The 14524-nt window shown below is 42.8% G+C and overlaps 1 protein-coding gene across 5 annotated transcripts in view; it reads right to left on the reverse strand.

The window, feature by feature from the left end:
• KCNH1 (potassium voltage-gated channel subfamily H member 1) overlaps nucleotides 1–14524 on the reverse strand; it is a 443651-nt gene that overhangs the window by 363643 nt on the left and 65484 nt on the right. For 2 of the 5 annotated variants that reach the window (XM_082399775.1, XM_082399774.1), the window contains exon 4: nucleotides 8194–8322. The exons of 1 other annotated variant lie outside the window; for it this stretch is intronic. In XM_082399775.1, the coding sequence (XP_082255901.1) occupies nucleotides 8194–8322 (129 nt within the window). Of the gene's footprint in view, nucleotides 1–8193; nucleotides 13942–14524 lie in introns of those variants that run through there. 2 more of the 5 variants (XM_082399772.1, XM_082399771.1) reach the window with 2 other exon arrangements.

Raw genomic sequence — 14524 nt, forward strand, 5'->3', positions numbered from 1 at the left:
AATCAAGATGTTTCCCTGACTTTATGGCTCACGCTGTTCCCAAGCCCCCTGTCATCTGATCCTAGCAGAGACTAAGCTGGTTCGGGTTTTAAATGACTAGACAAGCTAGTCAAATGGCCGTTCCATGTACTACCTTCTCCAAAGCCAGGGGAATAAGAAATGAATTTAATCCGTGGGCAGGTGGGGAAACAATACTAGTCGATTTTAGTCTGCTCTAGGATGGGGGAAGGACAGCTGATGGCAGGTAGGTCCCCTTAAAACTAGAAACGCAAAGAGCTGAGTACTGAACTTAGAGTAAAGAAGTCTGGATACAAATCCCATCTCTGCCTCCGGCCTGCTTGAGGTCACCAACAAACTGCTTAAATGATCTGGGCCTCAATGATCTCATCTGTAAAGTGGAAATTAAAATACTCTATCTACATGCCTTAAATGCAGGATGCATTTTCCTGGTAAAACAAAGTGGCTAAGTTTAGTGGGCTAAAACAAAGACTGTCTTGAGGCCTCCTTGGCCCTCTGGACTAGTTCCTTTTACAAGGAAAGTAAAACACTGGTCTTTTTCTAATCCAGACCACTCTATACTCCAAAATCTAAGATGTACCAGTGATCTTTACTAAGATTTAAATATGTTTGAGGAATCGTTTAAAGATGCCCAAAGACAACCGTCCATTCCAATGTCCAATAAGCCATCTGCATCAAGGTTATGACCATGGCAATTGCCTCATGAGACCCCTGAAAGTCTGTAGGGGTTCTCAAAACCAAGCTTGGGGCGAGGGAGCTCCAAAGACCTGGATGTGGGGTACAGCAACTATTTTTACATGACAGCTAAAAGCAAGACGAGGCAATTTGATTTTTGTCCTTTAGAGTTTAGAAGTAGCCAGCGCCTTGCAGCAGAAATCTCATTTACCAAATTTTACCCTGGAGCACATTTATAAGACAGACTCAGAATCCAGAGGACAATGAGGTCAAGCAGAGTGATGGCCCTTTTTCTGCACAACCTTTAAGAATCAAGATCTGTATAAATTTTGTCAATGTAAAAGAATAGCAAATCAAGTTCCTTTTTATCTCATTCCAGAAGTTCTAGGCTTTAATAAAAGATAGTGGAATTTTCATCCATCCCGATGCCATTAAGCAGAGATATGGGTCACCTTGAAAAGAGGCTCACGGTGGTCGGGCTGCGGGGACTCCCACTGATGTTGACAGGAGGGTACAGCCCAGACTCTCCAGGGGTATTTGACGTCTTCCCCAAATGGGCCATTCATGAAAGTGTTCACTGGAATTTGCTTGTGTGAACTGTGGACTAGAATTTTTTAAAGTCTCTTTCAGAGTCAGGCTCTCCTTCAGCTGAAAACAAAGCTGGAATTGAATTCTGCAAAGTTTTTCAAGAGGAGCAGAAAGTATATTTTTCAACTGGCGAGAAAACAGTTGTGCACTCAAACATCAGCAAGGGCTCTGAAACACCACCCCCCCCCTCCATTCAATCCTACGCATCCACCACCACCACAACCTACACTCTGGTACCAATGATAAGAGGGAGCTAGCAGGGCAGATATCCCAGACCCTGCTTGGCAGGGCTCAGGGCCCTGGTCCATCAGATGACATGGCACAAAAAATGAAAAGAAAGATCCCTGGACTTCAGGGCACTTCCCCAGGCCCAGGCTAGCCCCTCACTCTAGGCCTGATTCTATTTTCAAGAATGTGTCTCTTAAAAGAGTTGGCTCTCAGGTGGCTGAGTGAAGGGCACAGGAAGGCGAGTGGGTGTTGGATTGGGAAATGGACAGGCAGTGTGAAATCTACCAGGATGGGCAGACTCTGCCTATTCTGAAGGAAGGAAATAAGTTCTTTCCCAAGCTCCACCCCCATGTTGTCCTTTCTGGACTCTATAGACACTTTATAACAGGACTCATGCTGAGCCAGATGAAAGAACATCATTCATTCACATATTAATTCTAAACATAACTACTATGTAAATACCATCACAGTGCTAAATCCTGGGGATACTAAAATGAAAAATGGCACAGACTCTGGCCTCAAAGAGCTAGTACTCTAGTAGTGAAGACTGATAAGTAAATAAAAAAGTATTATATAGTAAGCTAAATTCTGTAACAGGTGAGTAGAGGACGCTATGGCCAAGACTGTCCAGAGAAGGCATATCTAATCCAGGCTGGGCAGTCAGGGAGGGCTTCCCACAGGAGGTGACACTAGAGCAAACTTTTAAAAGATGAGTAGGAGCTAGTTGAAGTCAGGAAGGAAAAGATAGACATTCCACACAGAAGGAACAGCACCTATGAAGGCAGAAAAATCCTAAAACAGGGTAATATGTCAGTGAAGAGTAAGACCTTCTTAATAGCTAGATGAATGGGGCATGGCCCGTAGAGGGGAGGAGGATGCAGGCAGTGGCCTGAAGTAATGCTAAAGAGGTTGTCAAGGGCCAGGCCGAGGAGAACTTAGGTGGTAACAACCTAGATGGCAAGTTAAGAAATTTGAACTTCAACCTGAAACCTGAAGGGAATCCAATGAAAGAGTTTAAATATAGTAGGGGAATTTTAGGACAAAATGGCAGTGTGGATAGTGGACTATAAAGAGGGCGGAGGGGGGTTAACAGATAGAAGACCAGTCAGAATCCCAGGCAAGACACCATGAGGGCCTGGACCAGTGCTATGGCCTGAGCCAGGTGACAAGGGGAGACTTGAGAACAGCTGCAGAGGTAGAATCAATGGCTGTAGAGGGAGAGAAGAGGCAAGCCAGGTGGCCTCTGGGTCCCTGGTTTGGGTGACTGGAATGACAGCCATGAAATGAGATTAAAAACACAGAAGAAAGTCAGTCAAACTGAAAAAGACAAGTATATGATATCACTTATATGTGGAATCTAAAAAAATAATACAGATGAACTTATTTACAAAACAGAAACAGACTCACAGACATAGAAAACAAACTTATGGTTACCAAAGGGGAGAGGAGGAGAGGAATAAATTAGGAGCATGGGATTAACAGATACATACTACTATATATAAAATAGATAAACAACAAGGACCTACTGCATAGCACAGGGAACTATATTCAATATCTTGTAAGAACCTATAATGGAAAAGAATCTGAAAAAGAATATATATATATTGATATATATATCTGAATTACTATGCTGTATACCTGAAACTAACTATAAATCAACTATACTTTAATAAAAATTTTAAGAAAACACAGAAGAGAAGCAAATGGGTTTGGTGGAATATGAACGTACAATTTGGACCAACAATGTCCCTCATAGCAGAGCCATCAGGAAAAACACTCCTGGAAAAATCAATTTCCTATTGTCCAAAGGGTCAACTGGGTGAGAATAAGCCAATGAGAATCCGGCTCAAGATGATCTTGCTTAAGGGAAGCCACATGGTCATTTTCCACAAGGAAAATAAGGCAGCTGCCTTCAAGGAAGCCTTTCCCTGGTACCACCCTACCCTAGCAGAATTGCCTGCTCCGACCTGTGTAGCCCCATTTGCCTTAGGCAGACTTCTATTAGATCACTGATTAGGCTTTATTGTTCTTATTTGCTCACCTGTCTGCCTACTGTCTGCCTATCTTCCAAACAGACTGTAATGAGCAGGGGCTCTTACACATTTCCTTAAGGTCAGCACCTAGCATAAGGCTAAACACCCCAAAGACACCCAGTAAGTGCGTGTGCTGAATAAATGTGCATGAAGAACAAACTGTGTTCTCTCATTGTCCTACTTCTACCTGGGTTTCCAGTAGACATAAAGCCCCAAAATATAAGTAGCCCATTTTACAAACTCTGTTAAGCTTTAGGAGGTATTTCTGCACCCACCCCTCCAATTATATCCCATTTGGGAGTTTAACCGTGAACTGAGCTCAAATGAAGAAACCCCTAGCTTAGGGTTCTTCCAGCTCTGTCATAAACGTCACCACAGGGCAGGCAGAGGCAGGGCTGGGGGTGCCATGGGAAGATCAAAAGCATCACATGATCAGGAAAAATGAGAGGGGGCGAGCAGGAGGGGAAGAGGAAGCATGAAAGGGAAAAAAGGACAGAAGGATGGGAATGCAGTTTGCAATCTAGCAAGCAGCTAAAAAGGATTTACTGGGTCCTTTCCCCATTCTCAGTAAGCACAACCACTATCTCCCTTGCTTGAGCCCTCATTGGCTACTGGTTTCAACTGGGGTGAGTCCCCCGCTAGGCTGCTTTAGCCCACACATCCCTGTATCCTCCCTAGGCCAAAAGAGATGGTTCTGGGATGAGCTGGAATTCCAGTTCCTCCCAGGGTAAGTCCAGAGATACTAGGAAAGACAGACCTACAGGCCCCTCCCTGGGAAACCATGCTGAGCCACTTGGAACAGAAGTTGCACAGGACTCCTTAAAGTATCCTCGCCCTGGTGAGGAGGCGATGAGGCCGGGCTTGTCCTAATCTGAAGAGTCACAGATTCTCTTAGAGGAGCTGGTGCCATAACCCAACATCCAGCAGAGAACAATCAATGGACACAGGAGACCACCAGGTCAATGTCGACAATGACTAGGTGTCCTCAAGTCTTCCGCCCCAGATCTTTTCCCTATTGATGTACAAATAACCAAAAACCTAGGATGGCTTCTTCAAGCAGAAGTCACTAACTCATCACCTTTCAGTCATCCTAAGGGCGGAGAGAGAAGATGTTAATATTGGTGGTGGAGACGGGGCCTGTGGCTTGTATCCATTACACTCTTTCTTCCCCAAGAGCACCTCACATATATCCCGCATGAAGACGCCTGGAGAAGGGTTGGCAGTTACAACAGCTTGCCGGAGCCTTCAGCCCTGAATATTCTAAATCTTTGGCCTTTAAAAATCTTCTCTGGAGTTTTACATTCTGTTTATTGTCCACTCTTGGCTCAATTTTAACTCTGTATTTACAAGTAAATACTAAATTTACTTTAGTGGATCTTTGAAAATGAATCTGCTCCTTTAATGTGAGATGATTCAGTGAGGTAAGAGAGAAAAGAAGAGGGGTGACTCATCCTTGGGTGAACAATGTAGAGAGAAAACTCTGAGCCCTACACTCTAATTCTTCTCTACCCACTTGCCCAAGGCTCCTGGCTTAGAAGGGCGGATGGGACAGAGAAAAACACCCCTGCAACCTACTCCCAATTATCCAAAGTACCAGAAAAGCAAGAGATAAGGAAGAAATGAAACCCCTGGAGCCTCACTGAGTCTCATTTCAACCAAGAATTCCCACCTACTCTCTCATTCAGCCTTTACACACACACACACACACACACACACACACACACACACACACACGCGCGCACACACCCCAGAGCCGTTACCAAACAGCAAACCTAGCTTGCCTTCATCCCTTGCTCCATGCCACCTGTGGGCACTTTTTATCAGAGAGAAAGGGAAGTAGCCAAAAGATGAACAGGAAAGAGGAGATGAGGAAGTCAGGGGTCTGGATAATTCACGAAAAGGGTCACAAGAAATGATATACTAAATAAAAGAGGGGGTTCAGGGAGCATCCCCAGGGCCCATCACATGCGCTCAGGGCCAAAGGGGAGTTACTTTGTGTCAGATGCTAAAATAGTCTATCGCCAATGATCCCATGTGTTCTCCCCTTTGTGTGTCATTTATGGGAACATGTTAGGCACCAACTGGCTTCCTGAGTCACCATTAGGATGCACTCACCCGACTCCCAAGCCCCAAAGTTAGGCACAACATGATGAGAGAAAACAAAGCCATTTTAAAGACAATCTGAGCACAGTTGACTTTAAAAAGTCTAATCTAATGGTGGGAAAACATCTCGTATTGCTATGCCAAAAAGCAATTATCTGGGGATTTTCTGGGGTTTTCCATTATCCACCCTTCCATTCCATCTCAAAAGTGAATTCTACACAAGCCTGGGCCAGCAAGACTCTTAAGGCTCTTTATGCTAATCGAGGCACTGTACTGAAAGCCCCGCCAGACCTGCTGGAATCTCACAATGTGAGAACAACTTCCGAGAAGAAATGTCAAGTCAGGAGAATAATCCAGCCACATGGCAGTGTATTTTCCATCTAGATTGGACCCTTACAGCCAGAACTGCAGTTTATAGACTTACAACGATAAAGGCCTGGAGAATTATCATGCTCTTCCGTCAGCAACAGACTAATATAAAATTTGACCTTGGCCTAAACAGACCACCAAATAGAAGTGGGTCAGGGGCACAGTGACACGACAAGTGGGAGGGTCGAAACGTATCTGCCACAGCATTTGGAGTGAACAGGCTTATAAAGTCATGTCCTGGAAGAAATATTAAGCATGATCCACTATCAGCATTCCTATATTGAGGGCTAAAGAGTATGTACGTGTGTGTGTGTGTGTGTGTGTGCATGTGTGTTTTAATTTTTAGAAATCAAGTCATGTATTACTCCAATTTATTTCATTGACAAAGAGAATTAATATCTGGTTCCCTTGGCTAACAGGGAATAGGGTGTGTGTGTGTGTGTGTGTGTGTGTGTGTGTGTGTGTGTGTGTGCGCGCGCACACCCACCAAAACCCTTATCAGCAAGGGAAATACATCAGCGAGGCAGGAAAAATGAAGTAGAGCATTTTACTCCTGGAAAATAAACCTCAGTGAGTCCCACTGCATCAATCTGATTTATCTCTTCTTTCAGGTTTCATGAGAATGCCAGGCAGACACCTAGGTGGCATGCAGGGAGCATTCTCGGTTGACTCTGCCTATCCTACTAAACAATCCCTCACGTCACCTGAAAATGTTCCAGTGGGGATGATAAGGAAATATTCTGACTCAACTACATCCCCTAGTTCACCTTTGTCAGAGAAAACTTGCAAAAATAATTGTGAAAATATCAGATTACCTTTAAAATGCTATTTATGAGTTTACTCAGTTAAAAAAGTAAACGGCCTTTCTAGATGGTAGCAAGATGACACTCATCATGAGTGAGCCTATCGCTGTGTAAGAGCTACTGCACTGAGAAATCTTCAAGTCAGAAACTAGAAATCAGGGAATCACAAATCTGCAGGAGAAAAGGAGACTGCCGGAGGGTGAGACAAGTTAAGAGACTTTATTTACATCTGCTCTGGTCTTGAACCCCAAAGGCAGGCTGTGATTGATTTACTGAGCTATAGATAGTTAAAAAAAAAAAAAAAAGGATGCACTGGTATACACAGCATTATGCTCTGAGCTCTATAAATATTAGCATCCAAATGTGGTAGGATTTTAAATATCCTCAGAGGACACAGCCCCCAAGGGAGCAGCCACAGAATGTTTTTTATTTCTTGCCATTTAACAATCACAATTTTGTCACATCGAGGATAACATGCCCCAGTTTGACTCTCTCATGAACTCCACTCTTATCTCTCTGCTGCGTCTCAGAAAACTGCAAGGAGTAAGGATCTCTGGTAGAGCCGGAAAATCAGCCGCAGAGCCAGGAAACACTGCGACATGAAAGAGCTCCTGGCCTCCTGGTTATCTTCAGGGGGATGGAAAAGACTGCTGTGATACCTCCTAATCCCAAGCCTCTGGGAATGACATCTTCTGTATTTCCTGATGAGCTGGACCTCTTCGGGAGTATAGTTGTTCTAGAAATCCCGAGCCATCTCCTCTCCTAGGTCCCCAGTGTTATTTAAACCATACATGCATGTGATATGGCTGAGGTGAGTGCTAAAATATGTGGTCCCAGAGCTGATTAAATGACCCATATGGGAATGTTACTGGCCTCATTAATGCCATGTTTCCAATGAATTAACCAGTCACAGACTTAACCAACCACGGAGGCAGAGATGTACTAAAATCTACTTTAACACTCTTAAAATGCTAGAACTCAGTCAAATCTGAAGAAGTTTATATAGAAATAAGATGAATGTGACCATGAATTGCCACATTTGGGTGACTGACATCTGTCATGTGAAAACTTGCAAAGATTCTGACAATACCAGAGGTGCTCAGTTACCTTCTTCTGTCTACTTGGAAAGGGTTAATCTACAAAGGTATGAAATTGATTCAAATGCCTTCCTAACCAAAGCTTTTTTTTCTCACTTTCTTTTCCCTCAATACATTCCAGAACGATACAATGCTTTACCCAACACAAATTAAAGTTTAAATCTTGATCCTCGTGCAGAGATTGCCTTGGCAACCTCCAATTCTCTGTAACGAGAGTCACACTATAGGCAAAAAAATAAAAAAGGCATAAAATTATTTGTACAAATCAGAATTACAAACCTTTACATGAATCATCCTCAATCGGCTGTTTGAAAGCTGTTATGTCACTGAAAGTGCAAAGAAATAAAACCACTTTATCCTGTTCATTTCGAATTGGAGCAATTTTCACAAAGAACCACACAGGTGTCCCTGAAAGAAATACCAAAAGGTTGGTCAGTAATTTGCATTCTCATTTGAGGGGCTATGGAAGTAAAGACTTGGGAATGAATAGGTACAAATATTAGTTCGTTTTTAGAATCGTTTCATTCCTTCAGGGACTGAGTTTTACACCATTAATTTTTCCTCTTGCTGGAATAAAAGCTTCCATAGTAACTACTCAGTGGGGAGTTTTCTCCGTTCAAATAATTTTGTAAGTGCAGATTTCTTAACCCTTGTAAAATGATTAGAAAATGAGTTGAAAATCCCTCCTGATCTAAGGTACAGAGACCTTAAGACTTACCTTAGACCATGTAGTGAACAAGTAAACAGTAGGGGCCAGTTTGGGTATTGCCAGCCATGGCCGGCCAACCATGAAACTCAAATTTCCATTGCTAAAAGCTCCCAGTGCCAAAATTCAGCTTGGGAATCCATCAATTTGGCTCAATGGACCATGGGCTAGAAACTATGTTTCTAAATCTCCCTCCCCAGAATAAAAATCCCAGAGGTCCTATACAATGGCAAATAAGGACACACTGAGGAAGGAAAAGAATCACCACAATGATTCTCCTGGCAAAGGCTCCCCCAGAAAGGGAGTTTCCAGGTGGGTTTCAGCTGTGATTACTTAGTACTTTAGGAAGCTCAATGAATGTTTCAACTTCCAATCCTTGCTCCTGAGCTAAACTGGGGGATAAATGAGCTCTTCCAAAGCACTGCCCTAAACCACAGAAGGAGAAGGTGGGCAGGGCTCATCTGACTGACTTCTCAGAGAGGTCACTCACTCAGGTATCTGTGGAGAAATACCTGCACAAAGTCAGTCTCTGGCTTCCAAAAACAAAAAAAAAAAAAAAAGAAGGAAAAGAAACATGTTTTCTATCTATTGAGGACATCACAGCAAGATCTATCAGTCTCTTCTGTGATACAAAATTAAATGGGGCACAAAGCAATGGTATGTTCACCCCATCTTGTTCTTGTATCCCCGTTCCTAAAACAGCATCTGGCATATAAGAACTTAATAACTATTTGTTGAATTTTGCATAACCGGGATAATGCTTTACATACTATTTTATAACCATTTTCAAATTAAAATACAGTAAATATTTCCCCATGTTGTTAAGTATTAGAGAAGCTTCCTATGCACCAGGTGCTGTGCTCAGCATTTTACATATTTTATTTTAGGAGATAGCAAGCAAACAACTCACTGAATACTGGAGATGGAAATAGATCCCCAAAAGGTCACCTGGGTCTCTCTGCCTGCAATCACATCAAACTCTATACTATACAACAAGGACAGAGAGACATCTCTGATTAACATTAGGATTAACCAATTTTACTTAACAATTATAAGATTATATATCTGACTATACCACTTATTCATATGTAAGTATGAATAACCCCACAATGTACAGTCAAACAGGCAGCAAATGGATCAGATAGGAATACATTCTCCTTAAATCTTGATTATTTATATATTCATCCACAGTTAACTTTAAACCTCTATCCACTTCCCCTTCCCTTTTTAGCTGCTGGTTTCTGGGTACTCTTAGAAGACAAATACATTATAGTGTCACCCTAAGAAAAATGTGTTTTGAAAGGAAAATCCACCTTACAAAAATCAGGGGAATTCCCTGGTGGTCCAGTGGTTAGGACTCTGCACTTTCACTGCCGAGGCCCTGGGTTTGATCCCTGGTCGGGGAACTAAGATCCCACAAGCTGACTGGCGCGGCCAAAAAAAAAAAAAAAAAATCACACATAGTGTTCCAAAATCAAGAAGAATATGGTCTCTGAGTTATCCACTGTTTTTGGAAGGTCTGTGTTACTATTCCTCCCAGTATCCTCCTCAGAACCTGCAGTGGGTTTTAAGCCACTTTCAATTAAGCAACAGAAAACTCAAAAGAAAGCATCACACCAGTCGAGCCCACAAACCCACAGCTCTCAGTTGTATCCTAGCTGGTAAGACAAAAAGAGGAAAAAAAAATATTTTCTTTTTGCTCTAAAGAAAATTAAACAATATTCTCTCAGCTGGGTAAACGAGAAAGCACTCCTAATTTACCAAACTAGTAATAAATCAGAAGAGAGGCCCCCCACTCATGTTGTCTAACACCAGAAGCCTCGTCTTGCTGCAATCCCCAGGACCATCCCCTTCACAGCTGCCGCCTATGGGCCATCCCCTGTGCTATACCAGCTGGGCCGGATATCTATGAACTTGTTCCACTTGGGACTGTGCCATCTAATCTTTATGACTACTAGGACTGATGACACTAACCCACATCTCCCAGATCACAAGAGCTACTGTATTTGTCATATTGGGAGGCCTTTTTCATTTTACCATAGTTCAAGCTCCCCATGAACTTTCCTCCATTTCAACAGGTCAATCTGTTTAAAGCTACGTGCCTCTCTCCACCACACTGTGCCCATTGCTTCCTTCCAGAAATGTTCCCTGACTAAATGCATGCTACTCTGATCATTCCATTTCAATATCTAAATATGTTTCTCGTGCCAAAAATTCATAGAGTCAGTATGTATTACTTTAAGAGTTCCTCGCCGGCTGATCACTTGGGCTTGTTGAGGGTAGGAACCTCTTTTCTGCTACTGGTGTTTCCTCGTGGAGGGACATCTTTCAGTGTAACACTCCAGGTCTTTTCCCTGGGTTGGCAATTTGGGGGACAAGAATTGGACATGTGTAGCCTGGCCACTTCTCCTCCTCTGCTTAGAGATTAGTGTGCATTCTGCTCTACTTCTCCATTCTATAAATGTTAGGGGAGAAGTCAAAGGGCAGGGGGGATGGCTGGTAGGAGGAGAAGCCTGTGGTTCTCCGGTGTTACCTGGGTTGGGTGGGTAAGTCTGATTCTAGGATTCACTTTTAGAAACTCACCTGCCCACAGATATAAACTACATTTTCTAGGATCTGCTTTACTAGTCATAAAGGTGGTATTTTAACCTCCATTTGCCTGATTCCTGTATCTCTCCCAATTGTTTCTGACCACAGGCAGGAAAAGAAAGTGCTATGTATTGGGCCCCCTCAAAGCTTAACAGTTGAAGACTATTTCTGTAAATAATTCATAATGCACTCCAAGGGCAGGAGAACTGATCTACTTCCTCTGTCTGATGGTCCTGCACCCTTATTCTAATGGCATCCAATGCAGTGCTACCCATGGGGTGTCACATAGGCCATTACGATGCTCAACCCCAGGAGGCACCAGCCTGCAGCAGTGAAACTCAACAAGCTCTAAGAATGCTTGCTGAGTTTCAAAGAAATAAATCCTACTTCCAGTGTCTTCACAGTTACTCAGACCTGCCTCTCTTCCAAATTGTCACACCCAAACAATCTAGGAATGAAGAATGGGTTTAAATTTTCATTTCTGAAATTCTTCCAAAAAAGACTGAGTGCCTCTTAGATAGCACAGACCAGTCATTTCAACCTTTCACTTTTTAAGAGCGAAGGGTTTTTAACTAATGAAACATTACTCAAAGTCTCAGTACATGAAACAGTTCCTTCAAGCAAACACGAACCATTCAGAGCCCAGAGCGCCACCCACCCAGTTTCCCTTACACACCTCTGGATGCACCCAGGGATATTCAGGAACCCTTTGGCTCCATTCAAATGAAGACCTGCCCGGGGGCAGACGCCTGAGCAGTTGGCCTCCGGGGACCTCTCCTACAGCCCAGATTCTACAGCAGCATCCATTCCATCAGGATACAAGAGAGACAATGAATGCACAAATATTCACACACACACACACACACACACACACACAATCAGGAAGAGGTTGAAATTCTGGGAAAAACCAAGAAAAGCAAGTACTTAATGCCCTGTTTCTGCAAAAAAGAACAAAGGGTCAATGATAAATTTTCTATTAAAGGCAGATCAATACACAAATCCAGGAGAAACACATCCTACTGATGGCAAAGGCTGCAGCTCTCTCCTGGATGAGGATGCCCAGTAGAAGGGGAGTTCCAGGTCAGGCTCCTCCTTCTGGTCACTCTGCGATGGTCATCCCTTATGTAGCTCCCTCGGGTTATGCAGTAATTAACCTGACAACCTAACCTGGCTATAGGGTTTCTCAACCACAACAGTCAGATAACAAAACAGCAAGGCTCAGGTGTATGAGAGAATTTTTGGCCTCCTACCCTGGACCTCCTCCCAGGTACTCTCTAGAGCCAGGCATCCAGGCCACGTTTGACAGCAACAGAACTGACCAAGCCACTGTGATTGGCTCTTGAGAAGGGTTGCATGTGCTGGGCCATTCAGATGGGTCCAGAAACTAGACTAGAGAATGGCAGTTAGCCCCAGGAAACAGACCAATAGGATTTGAGTCAACTTTATTGAGACAAATGACAAGTGTAGAGAGGATGAGAGAGCATGAGGGGGAAAGTAGTGACCACTGGCCATTAGAACATCTGATTCAGAATCCCAAGCCGTGCGTTTGAGCTCTATCTCTTCATGTATTTTATGTCTTGGCCACACTACTTTAACTTCTCTCAGAATCAGTTTCCTTATTTGTAAAATGGGAATAATAGACCTACTTTAGACTAAGTTAAAATGTATGATGATACACAGATATTTAAAACTATTACTTTCCTTTCTTCCTTCCTTATAAATTCTTTACCTATAAGGTTAAAATGTTCAATCTCACCTCACAGGGGTGTTCGTATGACTTTAAAAGAGAATGTATCTTAAGGTGTTTAATGAAACTCCAAAGCTGCCTGCACCTGTTCAGAAGGAAAAGGACCAATCTCAACCATAACAAGGGAAAAGCTAGAAAATTCAATGCTTAAGCCTCCATGTAATTTAAATTTGATTGAAGGGCAAAAAGCAAAACCTCAATAAATGGAGAGAGTTACACTGTTTGTAGATTAAAAGAATCAATTCTGTAAGATGTCAAACCTCCCTTTTTAATATATAAATTTAATGCAATTTCAATCAGAATCTCAATTGTTCCTTTTTTCATTTGTTTTTCTCAGAGCTTGATGAATTGACATTCAATTCAAACAGAAAATTAAAGGTAGAAGAACAGCCAAGAAATCTTTGAAGAAAAAAACGTATGACAGGGACTACCTACTATAGTAACTAGGAGCCATTGGCAATGACCCTAAAACAAGCAATAATGAAGACAATAATATCATTTACTGAGTGCTTCCAATGGGGCCAAACCCTGACACATCATGGTTTACCTTTCACAACAACTCTGTGAAGTGGAATTGCTACTGTGACATTTTCCCCAATTTAAATATGGACAACCCAAGTGGGAAAGCATTTTAACCAAACTCACGTAGCTAATAAGTTACACAAGGAAAAAGAGGAGAGACACAAACCCATGAATGTGTGAGAACTTAGCATATTTAAAAAGAGCATTTCAAATTGGAAAGAAAGAGCTGGATGATAATAAATAGTGCTATAAAAGTAACAGAAGGAAAAATGGAAGAATATTTTTATTATTTAGGTAAGGAGAAGAGCTTTCTAAGTATTATATAAAGGTCAGAACCATAAAGGAAAAGACTGACAAACATTTTTTACTTCTATATGGTATTTAAAAAGTCTTTAATTAAAGAGAAAAAATTTTAATAGGCAAAATTGTTTTCAATATGTGTGTGATTTAGGATCAATATCCCTCACATATAAGCAGCTTCTTGTACTGAATAAGTAAAAGACAATCTATTGGTAAAATAGGCAAAAGACGACTGTTTCCTATTAGATTTGTCTTCACAACAGATTGTCACCTCCTCAAAGGCAGAGTCGGTTTCTTATATGTGGATCTCTTTGGCTCAAACCCACAGGCCTGCAGTAGGTAATCAATGAGGACTTAGCCGGCAGCTTCTCTTGCTCTAAGCTGCCTTTCCCTGGGCTTCTCTGATCCACAGCTCCCAAACCGGGGCCCCCAGCCACACCATGAATTGTGGAATCAGTCAAATGCTGGGGGGTGTTATCCAGAGGGTGGACTGCTTTCACTCAGGGCTGATACTTCTTAACTTTCTTGTTCAAAAAATGGAAAAGCTGGGCTTCCCTGGTGGCGCAGTGGTTGAGAATCTGCCTGCCAATGTAGGGGACACGGGTTCGAGCCCTGGTCTGGGAGGATCCCGCGTGCCGCGGAGCGACTGGGCCCGTGAGCCACAATTGCTGAGCCTGCGCGTCTGGAGCCTGTGCTCCGCAACGGGAGAGGCCGCGATAGTGAGAGGCCCGCGCACCGCGATGAGG

Source organism: Balaenoptera borealis (genome assembly GCF_965194805.1).
Source record: "Balaenoptera borealis genome assembly, chromosome: 1".
NCBI classification, from domain to species: domain Eukaryota; kingdom Metazoa; phylum Chordata; class Mammalia; order Artiodactyla; family Balaenopteridae; genus Balaenoptera; species Balaenoptera borealis.